A 19,416-nucleotide genomic window follows, 5' to 3' on the forward strand; every position below is an offset into this window, starting at 1 on the left:
GTAAAATTATTTTTGATTTGGGAGATTTGATTTGCTGTATACAATTAAAACAGAGAAACGTCCATAACAAAATAACTGACACCAAGGCACAATGTTGAAGTGACTCTTTTTAGGGGGAAAACTAAGGGTACATGCAAAACAATAAAACATTTTAGAATTGGTTCAAATTAGCTTACGGTTAGGGTTAAGGTTAGGAAACAGTCTATAGGGAGATCAGAGACCTGACCGTGTGGTGCAAGGACAAGAACCTCTCCCTCAACGTGATCAAGACAAAGGAGATGATTCTGGACTACAGGAAAAGGGGGACCGAGCACGCCCCCATTCTCATCAATGGGGCTGTAGTGGAGCAGGTTGAGAGCTTCAAGTTCCTTGGCGTCCACATCACCAATAAACTAACATGGTCCAAGTACACCAAGACAGTTGAAGAGGGCACGACAAAACCTATTCCCACTCAGGAGACTGAAAATAATTGGCATGGGTTCTCAGATCCTCAAAAGGTTCTACAGCTGCAACATCGAGAGCATCCTGACGGGTTGCATTACTGCCTGGTATGGCAACTGCTCGGCCTCCGACCACAAGGCACTACAGAGGGTAGTGCGTACGGCCCAGTACATCACCGGGGCCAAACTTCCTGCCATCCAGGACCTCTATACCAGGCGGTGTCAGAGGAAGGTCCTAAAAATTGTCAAAGACTCCAGCCACCCTAGTCATAGACTGATTTCTCTGCAACCGCATGGCAAGCGGTACCGGAGCGCCAAGTCTAGGTCAGAGGCTTCTCAACAGCTTCTACCCCCAAACCATAAGATCCCTGAACACCTAATCAAATGGCTACCCAGACTATTTGCATTGCCCCCCGCCCCCCTCTTCTACTCTGCTGCTACTCTGTTATTATCTATGCATAGTCACTTTAATAACTCTACCTACATGTACATACCACCTCGACACCGGTGCCCCCGCACATTGACTCTGTACCGGTACCCTTTGTATATAGCCCCACTATTGTTATTTACTGCTGCTCTTGAACTATTTGTTATTCTTCTCTTACTTTTTTTTAGGTATTTTCTTAAAACTGTATTGTCGGTTAAGAGCTTGTAAGTAAGCGTTTCACTGTAAGGTCTACACCTGTTGTATTTTCTGCGCTTGTGACAAATAACATTTGATGGTTAGGGGTGTGGTTATTAAGTTGAGGGTTAAGGTCAGGGTCAGTTATAGATTTGTGCTAGTCGGGCTGTCAATGGGATGCTGGTCAGAAATGTCCCCTTAGTCTCTATTTCATTGGAGAGTAATTCATTGTTATATCTGCTGAATTGTACCGTCTTAAATCATCAAGCTGTCAAACACCCTTACAAGAGACAATATACCTTTTTTCACTCCTTTCCTGCCAAGCAACAGCAGTCTAAGTACCAAGACATGCAAATAAACCTCCTGAAAAACCAATACACTTCCATGTAGCTCTAGTACAAAGCAATTTCCAAACAGACTTCATTCCTGGTTACTGCGTTGATTCCCAACAATCTAAATTGTATTAATGCACCCGGGGCAGCTACCGTTGTTCCTGGTCAGCGTCCCAAATGGCAGCCTATTCTCTATGGGCCCTGGTCCAAAGTAGTGCACTAAATAGGTAAAGGGTGCCATTTGGGACGTACTTCTGGTTGAGTGAACAAACATTGCCAGTCAGTTACTGTGGTGGTGTGAGATACCAGGGATCCCTCCTTATCCGGCAGAAGCCCCTGATTCATCTATCTATCATGAAGCGTGGCGAAGCGGCGGGTGGCTGCTGGGCTAGGTCATGACTACAACGAGAGCTCCAGACAGGGCCAGAATATCATCAATCCACCGTCCTCCCTCCCCTCGTCCGTCCTCCCTTCCCTGTCCTCCCTCCCTCCCCTGTCCTCCCTCTCCTCCTCAGTCTTCCCTCCCCTCCTCCATCCTCCCCCTCCTCCTCAGTCCTCCCTCCCCTCCCCCTCAGTCCTCCCTCCCCTCCTCCATCCCCCCTCCTCAGTCCTCCCTCCCCTCCTCCATCCTCCCCCTCCTCCATTCTCCCCCTCCTCCACAGTCCTCCCTCCTCCTCAGTTCTCCCTCCCCTCCTCCATCCTCCCTCCCCTCCTCCTCCTCAGTCTTCCCTCCCCTCCTCCATCCTCAGTCCTCCCTCCCCTCCTCCCTCCCCTCCTCCTCAGTCCTCCCTCCATTCCTCCATCCTCCCCCTTGTTGATGGATACCCATTTAATTCTTTATTTCTGTCACCCTGGAAAAGCCTTGTAATAACTGGGCCCACACTGAATGTCCCGAGGCAAGAGGATAGTGCAGTGCACTGGAACAGTGTGAGATGGTGATTGTGGAGCTGAGAGATTGAACCTCGCGCTGCGACTGCAATGAGAATGAGCATTGGGTTTACTTTCTCCGCTTGGCTGTGTTCGTCTGGAGCAGCAACAGTCCAGTAGTGTATACTGTCTGCATACTGTCTGTCTAACAGCGAGCGGTTAAATGATCATATCGGAGTATTGGAATAGTCTAAATTCTCCTGTATCATTCAATTGCTCAAATTTTGCCGTTGCCATTGAACTACAGTAAACACTCCCACCTGGATAGCAAAATACTTTGGATAACACCAATTTAGGATGAACACTGTTACAATACAGCACCACAAACTCAAATAGTGCCAAAAACACTTGCCTAGAGCCAGAAACCCTGGCGTCCTTGTGATGTCCAAGGGACACAACATTTTATGGCTTGTTTCATCTGAAGATTGGTCTCTATTAGGACGTTTGTATTGCAAACGTCTATTAGGACGTTTGTATTGGGTCAAACTCTCTATCATACTAAAGCAAAATGTGGTTCTAATAGTATTCATTCTCTGTACCATGACATATTCTGTTACTGTCACACTGGCATAAAGGATCGGGAGACAGACACAGGAATGCGTAATAGTTTTTTTTATTATAACCAAAATTACGGCGTGCCGTGTAAAGGCACAGGGATGAAGACCAAACAAACACGTAACAGCGCAGAAACCCAAACAAAAGAACGACGAGTACCTCAAATAAATAACACAAGCGCACAATGATTAACACAAAGGACAAGACCCATAATCATCTGCCCAATCCACAAGGGCACGAAAGGCCAAAACACACAGCACAGGTACTCACACGCACTAACGGACATTGTAACAATAAATCGACAGCCCAATGGAATAATCATTCCCAATGGAATAATCGACAGCCCATATATACAAATAAGATCAGTGGGAATAGGGGCCAGGTGTGCGTAATGAAAGTTCAGGAGGGATTCATGACAGTTACAATCTGTTTCAATTAGCAAGCCAACAAATTCCAACTAAAGCGTAATACAATATATAGTACACAGTATGTAGTAGTAGTTTGTACAGTCGTGGCCAAAGGTTTTGAGAATAACACAAATATAAATTTTCAGTCTGCTGCCTCAGTTTGTATGATGGCAATTTGCATATACTTCAGAATGTTATGAAGAGTGATCAGATGAATTGCAAAGTCCCTCTTTGCCATGCAAATTAACTGAATCACCAAAAAACACTTCCACTGCATTTCAGCCCTGCCACAAAAGGACCAGCTGACATCATGTCAGTGATTCTCTCGATAACACAGGTGTGAGTGTTGACGAGGACAAGGCTGGAGATCACTCGGTCATGCTAATTGAGTTCGAATAACAGACTGGAAGCTTCAAAAGGAGGGTGGTGCTTGGAATCATTGTTCTTCCTCTGTCAATCATGGTTACCTGCAAGGAAACATGTGCCGTCATCATTGCTTTGCACAAAAAGGGCTTCACAGGCAAGGATATTGCTGACAGTAAGACTGCACCTAAATCAACCATTTATCCGATCATCAAGAACTTCAAGGAGAGCGGTTCAATTATTGTGAAGAAGGCTTCAGGGCGCCCAAGAACGTCCAGCAAGCGCCAGGACCGTCTCTTAAAGTTGATTGAGCTGCGGGATCGGGGCACCACCAGTAAAGAGCTTGCTCAGGAGCAGGAGTGAGTGCATCTGCAGGCAGGTGTGAGTGCATCTGCACGCACAGTGAGGCGAAGACTTTTGGAGGATGGCCTGGTGTCAAGAAGGGCAGCAAAGAAGCCACTTCTCTCCAGGAAAAACATCAGGGATAAACTGATATTCTGCAAAATGTACAGGGATTGGACTGTTGAGGACTGGGGTAAAGTCATTTTCTGTGATGAATCCCCTTTCCGATTGTTTGGGTCATCCGGAGAAAAGCTTGTCCGGAGAAGACAAGGTGAGCGCTACCATCAGTCCTGTGTCATGCCAACAGTAAAGCATCCTGAGACCATTCATGTGTGGGGTTGCTTCTCAGCCAAGGGAGTGGCTCACTCATAATTTTGCCTAAGAACACAGCCATGAATAAAGAATGGTACCAACACATCCTCCGAGAGCAACTTCTCCCAACCATCCAGGAACAGTTTGATGATGAACAATGCCTTTTCAGCATGATGGAGCACCTTGCCATAAGGCGATAACTCCCCGTGGCTCGGGGAACAAAACATCGATATTTTGGGTCCATGGCCAGGAAACTCCCCAGACCTAAATCTCATTGAGAACTTGTGGTCAATCCTCAAGAGGCGGGTTGACAAACAAAAACCCACAAATTCTGACTAACGCCAAGCATTGACTATGCAAGAATGGGCTGCCATCAGTCAGGCCCAGAAGTTTATTGACAGCATGCCAGGGCGGATTGCAAAGGTCTTGAAAAAGAAGGGTCAGCACTGTAAATATTGACTCTTTGCATCATGTAATTGTCAATAAAAGCCTTTGACACTTATGAAATGCTTGTAATTATACTTCAGTATTCCATAGTAACATCTGACAAAAATATATAAAGACATTGAAGTAGCAGACTGTGAAAATGTATATTTGTTTATTTCTCAAAACTTTTGGCCACAACTATACATGTGGGTACACTAATTAGGGTTGCACAATTCCGGTAACTTTCCCAAAATTCCCTTTTTTTCCAGCAACCCTGGTTGGAGTATTCCTGAAAATCCTGCGTATTCCCTCTTAATTCCAGGTCTTTTCCAACCAGTATATCAGGAAAACTGGGGAATTTGGGAAAGTTACCAAAAATGTGCAACCCTACCACTAATTAATAAGGTGGAACACCATTCTTAACTAACCCTAGTGAAGTCCTAGAGCATGACACTTGCAAAGCAAAGCCCTGATTCCCAGGACCACCCGTATGGAAAATGTATGCATGCATGACATTAAGTCGTTTTGGATAAAAACATCTGCTAAATGGCATATATTAATGGCCATGAGAAACTAACATCAAGGCGGTGGCCCGTTCCTGTAGGTTCATGCTCTACAACATCCGCAGAGTACGACCCTGCCTCACACAGGAAGCGGCACAGGTCCTAATCCAGGCACTTGTCATCTCCCGTCTGGATTACTGCAACTCGCTGTTGGCTGGGCTCCCTGCCTGTGCCATCAAACCCCTACAACTCATCCAGAACGCCGCAGCCCGTCTGGTGTTCAACCTTCCCAAGTTCTCTCACGTCACCCCGCTCCTCCGCTCTCTCCACTGGCTTCCAGTTGAAGCTCGCATCCGCTACAAGACCATGGTGCTTGCCTACGGAGCTGTGAGGGGAACGGCACCTCAGTACCTTCAGGCTCTGATCAGGCCCTACACCCAAACAAGGGCACTGCGTTCATCCACTTCTGGCCTGCTCGCCTCCCTACCACTGAGGAAGTACAGTTCCCGCTCAGCCCAGTCAAAACTGTTCGCTGCTCTGGCACCCCAATGGTGGAACAAACTCCCTCACGACGCCAGGACAGCGGAGTCAATCACCACCTTCCGGAGACACCTGAAACCCCACCTCTTCAAGGAATACCTAGGATAGGATAAAGCAATCCTTCTGCCCCCCCCCCCCCCCCTTAAAAGATGTAGATGCACTATTGTAAAGTGGCTGTTCCACTGGATGTCATTAGGTGAATGCACCAATTTGTAAGTCGCTCTGGATAAGGGCGTCTGCTAAATGACTTAAATGTAAATGTAAAATGGCCAGTTCATCCTGATATACTTTAATTACTCTTTTTATGTTTTAGTAAAGGGGCAATCTGTGACTATTACATCAATTTTTGGACTTCTAAATTAATGATATATATCCAATGATACATGAAGAATATAACTTGCTTCATAAGCTTAGTTGAACTGTCGTACCCCATCAGTGCCCAAAATAAAAGCTTATTTTAATCCAATGTTTGTAAACAATATTAATGTAAACAAACACTTTATATTGTCAAAACATGGTTAATACTGTAATTTTGATGTCATGGATGGTCATTTCTTTCATCCATAGCTCTGTCTATGAATTTGGAGGTGGTTACATTTCTCCCAGCTTTTTATCAAAACAGTGGCAGAGATGACATTTGGTTATTGCTTTAACTGCATATTCGGAGGACAAAAATTACTTTGTTTTTACAGCTCTATCTTTTTTGTGTACATTGTACACACATTTAACATACAGTGCATTCAGAAAGTATGCAGACCCCTTGAATTTGTCCACATTTTGTTACGTTACAGCTTTATTGTAAAATTATTTAAATAGTTTCTTTCCTTCATCAATCTACATGCTATTCCCCATAATGGCAAAGCAAAAACGGTTGTTTTTTTGGAAATTGTTGCAAATTAAAAATAAACTAAAATATCACATTTATATAATTATTCAGACCCTTTACTCTGTTGAACTTTGTTGAAGCACCTTTGTCAGCATTTACAGCCTTGAGTTTTCTTGGGTATGACGCTACACGCTTGGCACACCTGTATTTCTCCCAGTTTCTCCCATTCTTCTCTGCAGATCCTCTCAAGCTCTGTCGGGGTGGATGGGGTGCGTTCAGAGATGTTTGATCGGGTTCTGGCTGGACCACTCAAGAATACTCAGAGACTTGTCCCGAAGCCACTCCTGCGTTGTCTTTGCTGTGTGCTTAGGGTCGTTGTCCTGTTGGAAGGTGAATCTTCGCTACAGCATGATGCTGCCAACACCATGCTTCACCGTAGGGATGGTGCCAGGTTTCCTCCAGACGTGACGCCTGGCATTCAGGCCAAATAGTTCAATCTTGGTTTCATCAGACTCGAAATTGAGCTCAGGTGCATCCTGTTTCCATTGACCATCCTTGAGATGTTTCTACAACTTGATTGGAGTTTACCTGTGGTAAATTCAATTGATTGGACGTGATTCGTAAAGACACATACCTGTCGATGTAAGGTCCCACAGTTGATAGTGCATGTCAGAGCAAAAACCAAGGAATTGCTCCGTAGACCAATCAGGCCTTTATGGTAGAGTGGCCAGACAGAAGCCACTCCTCAATAAAAGGCACATAAACCGCTTGGAGTTTGCCAAAAGGCACCTAAAGACTCTAAGACCATGAGAAACAAGATTCTCTGGTCTGATGAAACCAAGACTGAACTCTTTGGCCTGAATGCCAAGTGTCACATCTGGAGGAAACCTGACACCATCCCTATGGTGAAGCATGGTGGTGGCAGCATCATGCTGTGGGGATGTTTTTCAGCGGCAGAGACTGGGAGACTAGTAAGGATCGAGGGAAAGATGAACGGAGCAAAGTACAGAGAGATCCTTGATGAAAACCTGCTCCAGAGCGCTCAGGACCTCAGACTGGGGCTAAGGTTCACCTTCCAACAGAACAACGACCCTAAGTACACAGCCAAGACAATGCAGGAGTGGCTTCGGGACAAGTCTCTGAATGTCCTTGAGTGGCCCAGCCAGTGCCTGGACTTGAACATCTCTGGAGAGACCTGAAAATAGCTATATGCCTAACTGGCATATAATAAGCAGCGGGTGAGTTTCAAGTTTGGGGAAGATCCTTATCACCATAAAAATGCACCTTTATAATAAAAGCATTACATGCATGATTGCATTTGCGCTCACTTTTGATAATGGTGTTTTCCACTTATGGAACATTTGCGCTTATAGCCTATTACCATGCGTGCATAGCTGCACTTATAATGTGAAGAAATAGCCTAAAAGTTTATCAACACTTTAAGCTAAACGTTCTGATCTGTTGCGTCAGCCACATTGCAACATTTTTTTTAATTTTTATGCTAGTGGTTGTATTAATTTGGGATCTATCGCATGCCACAACTGTCACAGACTGTTTGGAATATTTGTTTCTAGAACAGAATAGGTTGACTTTTTTACTATGGCGGATAGTAGATTGACATAGGCTAGTGCTTTTGCTGTTCGTTAGGCCTACTCATATTGTTGGCTGATGAAAAGTAAATGTGGACAGTTCATCCAATAGCGTCAATATCATCAATATGCACCTTGGAATTGGATAAGGATGCGATGTTGGTCTTAACCTCTTTGGGCTGCAGGGGCAGTATTGAGTAGCCTGGATAAAAGGTGCCCATTTCAAACGGCCTCGTACTCAATTCTTGCTCGTACAATATGCATATTATTATTACTATTGGATAGAAAACACTCTCTAGTTTCTAAAACCGTTTGAATTATATCTGTGAGTAAAACAGAACTCATTTTTCAGCAAACTTCCTGACAGGAAGTGGAAAATCTGAAATCGATGCTCTGTTCTAGGGCCTGCCTATAAATATCCTTGATATTTATTAGTATACATGCACTTCATACGTCTTCCACTAGATATCGGCAGGCAGTGAGAGAAGAAATGGAGTGTATAACATGATCTGAGGTCGAATAAAAGCTCTTGGCATGACGTGACACCAATTTCCTGTTTTCTGGAATGCGCGAGAAGTGACCTGGTATTGCCTTCTGTAAAGCTGTCGTTATAGACGACTAATATCTCCGGCTTTGATTTTATTTGATACATGTGACAATATCATCGTAAAGTATGTTTTTTCAATATAGTTTTATTAGATTATTGAAATTTTTTTGGGACGTTAGGCGTGTTGCTTTGTCTGCGTATGTTCAGGAAGGAGAGCTTCATGCCACTTTGCTAGCTTTCCGTGCTAATTGACTGGAGAAGAGGACATTCTAAATCCAAACAACGATTGTTCTCGACAAAGGACCCCTTGTACAACATTCTGATGGAAGATCATCAAAAGTAGGACCCATTTTATGATGTTATTTCATATATCTGTCGTACATGTATACTAGTAGTTTGCGGCCAGGTTTTGGGCACGCTCTCGCCATAACGTAAACTGCATATCGTAATGAAGTTATTTTTAGAATTCTAACACGGCGATTGCATTAAGAACTAGTGTATCTATAATTTCCTATACAACATGTATTTTTTAGTGATGTTTATGAATAGTTATTTGGTCAGAATATGTGAGTGTCAGAAAAATATCCGGACGTTGTGGGAAAAAGATGCTACGTTAGCACAATGTATAACCACTGATTTCAGCTCTAAATATGCACATTTTTGAACAAAACATAAGTGTATGTATAACCTGATGTTATAGGACTGTCATCTGATGAAGCTTATCAAGGTTAGTCAAAAATTATATATCTTTTGCTGGTTTGTTACGATCGCTAACCTTTGCTGCTGGGGAATGGCTTGTGTTTCTGGCTATTGTGGTAAGCTAATATAATGCTATATTGTGTTTTCGCTGTAAAACACTTAAGAAATCGGAAACATTGGCTGGAATCACAAGATGTCTGTCTTTCCTTTGCTGTACACCATGTATTTTTCAGAAATGTTTTATGATGAGTATTTAGGTATTTGACGTTGGTGTCTGTAATTACTCTGGCTGCGTCGGTGCTATTTCTGCCGGTAGCTGTGATGGTAGCTGCAATGTAAAACTGATTTATAGCTCAAATATGCACATTTTTCGAACAAACATAGATTTATTGAATAACATGTTATAAGACTGTCATCTGATGAAGTTGTTTCTTGGTTAGTTTGGTTGGTTCTTGGTTAGTTAGGTTGGTTTTGTGCATGCTAACTGTGCTGTGAAAAATGTCTGTCCTTTTTTGTATTTGGTGGTGAGCTAACATAAATATACGTGGTGTTTTCGCTGTAAAGCATTTTAAAAATCGGACATGTTGGCTGGATTCACAAGATGTTTATCTTTCAAATGCTGTATTGGACTTGTTAATGTGTGAAAGTTAAATATTTCTAAAAAATATATTTTGAATTTCGCGCCCTGCACTTGAGCTGGCTGTTGTCATAAGTGTACCGACGTCGGGCTTGCAGCCAGAAGAAGTTTTAACTTGTAGCCTGTGAGAAAGACCCGATCATGTGACGGAGAGCCGTGTGAGTGAGAGACGCTTCAGATTGAGCAGCACACTCAGGGAGAAGGGCACAACGCAGCACTCCAGGCCGCGAAAGGCATGGATTTTTTAAATGGTACATTACGGCCACAAAGGGGATGCGGCCGTCAAATTGGAGGCATTATCAAGTGTTTGTCAAATTGTAAATGAGAGACTATTGGAGTGCGTACAGCCTGCGTAAAAAAAACAAAGCAGAGCTCATGCCTTTCAAGCGACTTTTTTCATATCATCATTAATCTCGTCTTGCAGCCTTACAATGTATTAAAAATCAAAACATATAGCCCAACGTTTATAGAACAACTGAAGTTACACTAATAACTCTAAATTAAGCATATAGGAATTCTTATTTCTTTGTTAACCGCTCAACATGTGCGCACTCCCTCAAATTGTTTGGAGAAAATAATAATATTTTATTCAGCTTTGAGCAATTGTATTTTTCATACAACAAAATAATAAAATAATGCCATGGAATTATAAGCAAATCTTGTCTGCTAAATGAACTAGTATAGCCCACAGCCATTTGGCACAGCCACATCAGGACAACTCAGAGTATGCTATTATTTTCTTCTTAAATAGACTACATTTTCTTCATATCCAGCTTCTTCAGACCTGTCTAAAATAAATGGATTTATTGTGAAGGTGTAGGCTATATTACATGGATTTATTATACTTTTTAATTAATGTGGAAGCCAGGAGATGCTAAATGTGTTTGTTAATTAACGGTCAACTACCATGAGACCGACAGTTATTTGCCTGAAAATCACCAGTTGACAAAATTTCGTGACCACCACAGCCCTAGTCATACCCAAGAAGAATCGAGGCTGTAATCGCTGCCAAAGGTGCTTCAAGAAAGTACTGAGTAAAGGGTCTGAATACTTATGTAAATGTGATAGTTTTTTAAAAAAAATTATAAAATGTGCAATAATTTCTACAAACCTACTTTTGCTTCGTCATTGTGGGGTAACGTGTGTAGATTGATGAGGGGAAAAAACAATTTAATACATTTTAGAATAAGGCAGTAACGTAACAAAATGTGGAAAAATTGAAGAGGTCTGAATACTTTCCGAATGCACTGTACATTAAATCTGGATAGATAGTACTTAAACACATACTGTATACATTATATATAGTGTTTTAAGTCATAATTATTATACATCTCCCTTTCTGTGGTAAATAAAAGCTACATGGTTATTATCCCCATTATGCAATTGCTTGAAAATATTTTACATGAATCAGCACACACACACGTACGCGCACAAAAACATTTAAAACTGATTCCCCTCTTATAGGCAATTTTGACGAATTGAATCTATAAAAGTCCTGAGCTTTGCAAATGAGGGCGTAATCTAGCAGAAGACTCCAAGGAGCTCTCTCTAACATTCAATTACAAAGTTAGCTCAGCTGAGGAGTCCAACCATCGGCACACTCCATAAATGACATTCTCCAGCAATAGACGCTCTTGTTTGAGAGCTGCTCCAGCTCATATTGAATGGGATTTTAATGCAGAATACAGTATGTTCTTGTTATAAACATAATACTCCCTCTGTTGCTTTCATAGGCTAGTGATTGGACTGTTCAAGAGAATAACTGAATAAGCAGCTTTTCCTAATTAGCGAGAATGTTATCTTCTTCTATTCCCAGCTGGAATGCCAAACTCCCCAAGTGTAAATAGGAGACAGGTTTTGAACATCCAGCTGTGGACCTATTCAATCGCCCTAATTATTTAACCATTTGAAAAATAAATGCACACGTCACGATCACCCCCGTAAACTTTCAATGCAGCAAATATCAATTTGGAATGGAAATTGATTTGCGTAAATTGGCATCACGTGACTTGGTTTAATTATCTTGGTAATAAGCACAATCTGTTTTTGTCTGGTATTGTTTAGTGCGGGCGGGTATTTCTGTCCTTCATTAACCTACTTAACATATCAGCAGTAATTTCCGTCTGTTTGGTCGTTTGTCATTGAGCCACTGCACACTTTCTTTTCATTGGATCCCAATGAGAGTATCTTCTAAATAATTAAAATATTGTATCTTGAAATGAAAAGACAGGTTCATAAGTGCATAATAATTAACTCAGACCCATGTGTGTGCTGTTGCCATCTCTTCTATATTTAACATACGTAAGGCTTGACAACCATGGAAGAGTTGGCTACAGTACATATAATATGGGACTAGGCTACAAAAGCATGTGCAGACATACACTTCCTTGGGGTATATACGTGAGCTTCACAGAGTGTGACTTCAAAGTATAGTGCCATTGGCAATATTTTCATGTTTACTTTGTGTTTTTCCTTATCTGCCTCAAACTACAGGGGCAAAGTTCACCTTAGTGCCAACCAGGGCTGTGCACAGACCTTTCAAGGGGCAGGTGCTCAAAATGAAAAAAGCCCCTAAAGACATGCTTGACATCGGGAAAAGAGGGTAGGCTATCAGCTGATTATTGATGTTGATTATTGAGGTAAATCTACTAGTTAGCTAGCTCAATATATACTGTATATTTTTTTACTGATTGTGGTTCATCTTCAATGCTCTTTAATAACATGAGCATAACACCTCCCATAAGTGCAGGCCAAATGCAATGTGGTAACAATCAAGTGTAGTTACAGTATTGTTCACAAGCATTAGCTCACCCTCCACTCTTCTGGGAAAGCTTTCCACTAGATGTTCGAACATTGCTGCGGGGACTTGCTTCCATTCAGCCACAATCGCTTTAGTGAGGTCAGGCACTGATGTGGGACGATTAGTCCTGGCTCGCAGTCGGCGTTTCAATTCATCTCAAAGGTGTCCGATAGGGTTGAGTCAGGGCTGTGCAGGCCAGTCAAGTTCTTCCACACCAATCTCGACAAACCATTTCTGTATGGACATTGTCATGCTGAAACAGGAAAGGGCCTTCCCCAAACTGTTGCCACAAAGCGTCTAGAATGTAATTAAGATTTCCCTTCACTGGAACTAAGGGGCCTAGCCCGAACCATGAAAAACAACCCCAGACCATTATTCCGCCTCCACCAAAATTTACAGTTGGCACTATGCATTGGCGCAGGTAGTGTTCTCCTGGCATCCACCAAACCCACATCCGTCCGTTGGACTGCCAGATGGTGAAACGTGATTCATCACTCCAAAGAACGCATTTCCACTGTTACAGAGTCCAATGGCGGAAAGCTTTACACCACTACAGCCGATGCTTGGCATTGTGCATGGTGATCTTAGGCTTGTGTGCGGGTGGTCGGCCATTTCATGAACCTCCAGACTGATAGTTCTTATGCGGACGTTGCTTCCAGTGTTGCAACCGAGGACAGACGATTTTTACACGACAACGTGCTTCAGCACTCGGTGGTCCTGTTCTGTGAGCTTGTGTGGCCTACCACTTCGCTGCTGAGCCATTGTTGCTCCTAAACCTTTACACTTCACAAGAACAGCACTTACAGATGACCAGGGCAGCTCTAGAAGGGCAGAAATTTGACAAACTGACGTGTTGGAAAGGTGGCATCCTATGACGGTGCCACGTTGAAAGTCGAGGTCTTCAGTAAGGCCATTCTACTGCCAATGTTTGTCTATGGAGATCGCATGGCTGTGTGCTCAATTTTATAGGTGTGGCTGATATAGCGGAGTCCACTCATTTGAAGGGGTGTCCACATACTTTTGTACAGTGGGGCAAAAAAGTATTTAGTCAGCCACAAATTGTGCAAGTTCTCCCAGTTAAAAAGATGAGAGGCCTGTAATTTTCATCATAGGTACACTTCAACTATGACAGACAAAATGAGAAAAAGAAATCCAGAAAATCACATTGTAGGATTTTTAATGAATTTATTTGCAAATTATGGTGGAAAATAAGTATTTGGTCAATAACAAACAAGCTAGATTTCTGGCTCTCACAGATCTGTAACTTCTTCTTTAAGAGGCTCCTCTGTTCTCCACTCATTACCTGTATTAATGGCACCTGTTTGAACTTGTTATCAGTATAAAATACACGGGTCCACAACCTCAAACAGTCACACTCCAAACTCCACTATGGCCTAGACCAAAGAGCTGTCAAAGGACACCAGAAACAAAATTGTAGACCTGCACCAGGCTGGGAAGACAATCTGCAATAGGTAAGCAGCTTGGTTTGAAGAAATCAACTGTGGGAGCAATTATTAGGAAATGGAAGACATACAAGACCACTGATAATCTCCCTCGATCTGGGGCTCCACGCAAGATCTCACCCTGTGGGGTCAAAATGATCACAAGAACGGTGAGCAAAAATCCCAGAACCACACGGGGGGACCTAGTGAATGACCAGCAGAGAGCTGGGACCAAAGTAACAAAGCCTACCATCAGCAAGGGCATTGAAGATGAAACGTGGCTGAGTCTTTCAGCATGACAATGATCCCAAACGAAGGAGTGGCTTCGTAAGAAGCATTTCAAGGTCCTGGAGTGGCCTAGCCAGTCTCCAGATCTCAACCCCATAGAAAATCTTTGGAGGGAGTTGAAAGTCCGTGTTGCCCTGCAACAGCCCCAAAACATCACTGCTCTAGAGGAGATCTGCATGGAGGAATGTGCCAAAATACCCGTAACAGTGTGTGAAAACCTTGTAAAGACTTACAGAAAAAGTTTGACCTCTGTCATTGCCAACAAAGGGTATATAACAAAGTATTGAGAAACTTTTGTTATTGACTAAATACTTATTTTCCACCATAATTTGCAAATAAATTCATTAAAAATCCTACAATATGATTTTCTGGATTTTTTTTAGGAAATGTTGAAGTGTACCTATGATGAAAATTACAGGCCTCTCATCTTTTTAAGTGGGAGAACTTGCACAATTGGTGGCTGACTAAATACTTTTTTGCCCCACTGTATATATAGTGTAGCTACTGCATACAGTAGAGAAGACCTATACCCAGTGTGGAACTTATGGGAACGGGGTTGCCAAATCAAATAACCAAAATGTTTTCAAAATTCCATCCAACAACCACAGATACATAAAACCTGTCTCTGAGATGACAACCGTAAAGGGTTCAAATGAGCTATATATACCTCCATACTCACCCCTCTAACAGGCTGCATGCACATCAACCTCTGCCTACCAAATGACAAAACTCACAGACAAAAGGCTTGTTTCAGCACTTTCTCCATTCTATACATGCTGACACCGAAGGAGGCTTTAATTGCGTAAATGTTCATATGCCTTCAATGTATTCAGGGGGTACTGGGGCAACAAGTGACAGTGGCTCTTTTTTAGCCACCCGGGCTGCAATTATGGCTCCTCTGAATACACTCGCTGTGTGTGGCAAATGGAGACCCATCAAAGCAGTTCCTCACTTATCTCTTAAAATACAGGGCCAGTCACATCCTTGTCCTATTAACATTTCAATTCCGCAATCCTTGTAGCGACACAAAAGGAGAGAGAGGGGAGGAAACTGTCACACAATTGTCTCCACGTGAAATGTAGCTCATTACAAATGCAAGCATCATCTTGCCTGATTAAGTGAAGCATATAAATATAGATAGGGAGACAGGCAGACAAACATGTGGTTTTCCTTCCTCTTGATGAGATAGCGGTATGTGTGAGCACAGTTCTCCAAATCCACTCGGTGAACATATACTCAGACATCCCCAACTGTGGCACGTTTGTCTTTGCAACGGCGCTTCATACTGAAATGTATTCAGTCACTCGCCTCCAAAACATTTACATCTTTCCAATTAACCTAATTAATTATCCCAAATGCATTGACAGCAATTTATTTCTATACATATCATTAGTGGTTAATGGTGATGAGGGAAAGGTAGTAGACAGATAATGAGCTACTTAGAAAGGAAAAGGATACAGTTCACCTAGTGTCATTGGGGCTACCTTTTTTTTTTTCTTTTTTTTTTCACCTTTATTTAACCAGGTAGGCAAATTGAGAACACGTTCTCATTTACAATTGCGACCTGGCCAAGATAAAGCAAAGCAGTTCGACACATACAACAACACATAGTTACACATGGAGTAAAACAAACATACAGTCAATAATACAGTGAAAAATAAGTCTATATACAATATGAGCAAGTGAGGTGAGATAAGGGAGGTGAAGGCAAACAAAATATATATATAAATAAATAAAAATATAAAAAGGCCATGCTGGCGAAGTAAAAACAATATAGCAAGTATAAAAAAAGAAAAAAAGTAGAGATAGTAGAGATAGAAATAATGGGGTGCAAAGGAGCAAAATAAATAAATAAATAAATACAGTAGGTAAAGAGGTAGTTGTTTGGGCTAAATTATAGATGGGCTATGTACAGGTGCAGTAATATATGAGCTGCTCTGACAGCTGGTGCTTAAAGCTAGTGAGGGAGATAAGTGTTTCCAGTTTCAGAGATTTTTGTAGTTCGTTCCAGTCATTGGCAGCAGAGAACTGGAAGGAGAGGCGGCCAAAGGAAGAATTGGTTTTGGGGGTGACCAGAGAGATATACCTGCTGGAGCGCGTGCTACAGGTAGGTGCTGCTATGGTGACCAGCGAGCTGAGATAAGGGGGGACTTTACCTAGCAGGGTCTTGTAGATGACCTGGAGCCAGTGGGTTTGACGACGAGTATGAAGCGAGGGCCAGCCAACGAGAGTGTACAGGTCGCAGTGGTGGGTAGTATATGGGGCTTTGGTGACAAAACGGATGGCACTGTGATAGACTGCATCCAATTTATTGAGTAGGGTTTTGGAGGCTATTTTGTAAATGACATCACCGAAGTCGAGGATTGGTAGGATGGTCAGTTTTACAAGGGTATGTTTGGCAGCATGAGTGAAGGATGCTTTGTTGCGGAATAGGAAGCCAATTCTAGATTTAACTTTGGATTGGAGATGTTTGATGTGAGTCTGGAAGGAGAGTTTACAGTCTAACCAGACACCTAGGTATTTGTAGTTGTCCACATATTCTAAGTCAGAGCCGTCCAGAGTAGTGATGTTGGACAGGCGGGCAGGTGCAGGCAGCGATCGGTTGAAGAGCATGCATTTAGTTTTACTTGTATTTAAGAGCAAATGGAGGCCACGGAAGGAGAGTTGTATGGCATTGAAGCTCGCCTGGAGGGTTGTTAACACAGTGTCAAAAGAAGGGCCAGAAGTATACAGAATAGTGTCGTCTGCGTAGAGATGGATCAGAGAATCACCAGCAGCAAGAGCGACATCATTGATGTAACCCCACCACTTAACCTAAAGTCAAGGTGACAGATTGGGGGGGAAGAGAGAGTGAGAGAGAACGAGAGAGAGAGCTGGGGAATGAGAGAAAGAGTGTGAGAAAGATAGAGCTAGAGAGATAGATAAAAGGTCCCAGACATTTTCCATAGCACATAAAGCTTATTTCTCTCAAATGTTGTGCACACATTTGTTTACATCTCTGTTATTGAGAAAGATTGCCAAGATAATCCATCCACCTGACAGGTGTGGCATATCAAGAAGCTGATTAAACAACATGATCATTACACAGGTGCACCTTGTGCTGGCGACAATGAAAGGCCACTATAAAATGTGCAGTTTTGTCACACAACACAATACTACAGATATCTCAAGTTTTGAGGGAGTGTGCAATTGACATGCTGACTGCAGAAATGTCCACCAGAGCTGTTACCAGAGAATTGAATGTTAATTTCTCTACCAAAAGCCGCCTCCAACATTGTTTTAGAGAATTTGGCCATACGTCCAAACGGCCTCACAACCGCAGACCACGTGTAACCACACCAGCCCAGGATCTCTACATCCGGCTTCTTCACCTGCGGGATTGTCTGAGACCAGCCACCCGGACAGCTGATGAAACTGTGGGTTTGCACAACCAAATAATAATAATTTATGCACAAACTGTCAGAAACCTTCTCAGGAAAGCTCATTTGCGTGCTACTTGTCCACACCAGGGTCTTTATGTGACTGCAGTTCGGGTAAAAACCGACTTCAGTTTACAAATGCTCACCTACGATTGCCACTGGCACGCTGGAGTAGTGTGCTCTTCATGGATGAATCCTGGTTTCAACTGTACTGGGGAGATGGCAGACAGACAGTGTGTATGGCGTTGTATGTGCGAGCGGTTTGCTGATGCGAACGTTGTTAAGTGGTGGGGTTATGGTATGGGCAGGCATAAGCTACGGACAACGAACACAATTGTATTTTATTGATGACTATTTGAATGCACAGAGAGACTGGGGTCTTACCTGAGGGAGAGAGCAGTTTCCAGGTAAACGAGGGTTCTGGTTTGCCACTGGCTTGGCACATCAGCGTGACGTTGGAGCCTTCGTTGACCACGATGACCTTCGACAGGTTGATGATTGTGGGGGGCACTGCAAAACACAGAGAAAATTACACTCATTTCCTATTTGTTTCTGTTTGAGCATTTTAACCAAAAAGTATTATAGTAACTTTGTTACTCAGAATTTGGATTTAAAGATAACGATGACAATACTATTGAAATATAAAATACTGTAAATATGACAGGTGCGAGGAACGCATTCCTTTGAATCTCATATCAAGCTAGTGCTGAGAACTACATCAGAGCATTTCCTATAACCTATAAGCAAGCCTCTGTAAAGTGAAGGAACGCACAGAAAAAGATAACCTTTCCTGACATTACTGTTTACCCTTAAAGGCATTCACTGCTGGTACAGTGGACTGAACAAAGGCCAGAGCAATTCAACCACAACCTCAATCAAAATGTGACTGTGTCACAGGAGTTATTCCACCTTGAAGGAAGATAGTGTATTAAATAGACCTCAGTTTGCTGTTTGGGCCATGGGTGCAACTAAGGGCCATCTTCGACTGCTCACCATCATTACAGTCAGAAAAGTTCAGCTAGAACCAGGCCTACTCAAGTTGAGGGGTAAGAAGAAAGAAACAAGTACACTTAATATTACTATGGTTAATGAAACAATTTCTACACATCATAAATATGTGCTTTTACACACAAAATAGTACTTGGCACAGACACAGCAAACCATTGCTGCAAACCACAGCTGTGATCTGAAGATACGTCTCAGAAAAGCATGACCTTGATGGTTGCTGAATGCAGATCCAAAGCAACGAGAAACAGCCAGCAACTATCAGGAGTGTCTTACAAGAACACACATATCTCAGCTTTTACTTTGCACCTGCTCTCCACTCAGAAGCACTGAAATTCTAACCTATAAAGACTCGGAAACCAGTCTTTCAAATGAAAAGATTTTCGAAAAGCAGA

At 42.6% G+C, this 19,416-nt stretch overlaps 1 protein-coding gene across 5 annotated transcripts in view; it reads right to left on the minus strand.

The window, feature by feature from the left end:
* ntm (neurotrimin) overlaps window positions 1-19,416 on the minus strand; it is a 478,802-nt gene that overhangs the window by 24,919 nt on the left and 434,467 nt on the right. For all 5 annotated transcript variants that reach the window (XM_055941634.1, XM_055941636.1, XM_055941635.1 and 2 more), the window contains one exon: window positions 18,401-18,526. In XM_055941634.1, the coding sequence (XP_055797609.1) occupies window positions 18,401-18,526 (126 nt within the window). The remainder of the gene's footprint in view (window positions 1-18,400; window positions 18,527-19,416) is intronic.

The sequence above is a fragment of the Salvelinus fontinalis genome, chromosome 13 (assembly GCF_029448725.1).
Source record: "Salvelinus fontinalis isolate EN_2023a chromosome 13, ASM2944872v1, whole genome shotgun sequence".
Classification (NCBI taxonomy): domain Eukaryota; kingdom Metazoa; phylum Chordata; class Actinopteri; order Salmoniformes; family Salmonidae; genus Salvelinus; species Salvelinus fontinalis.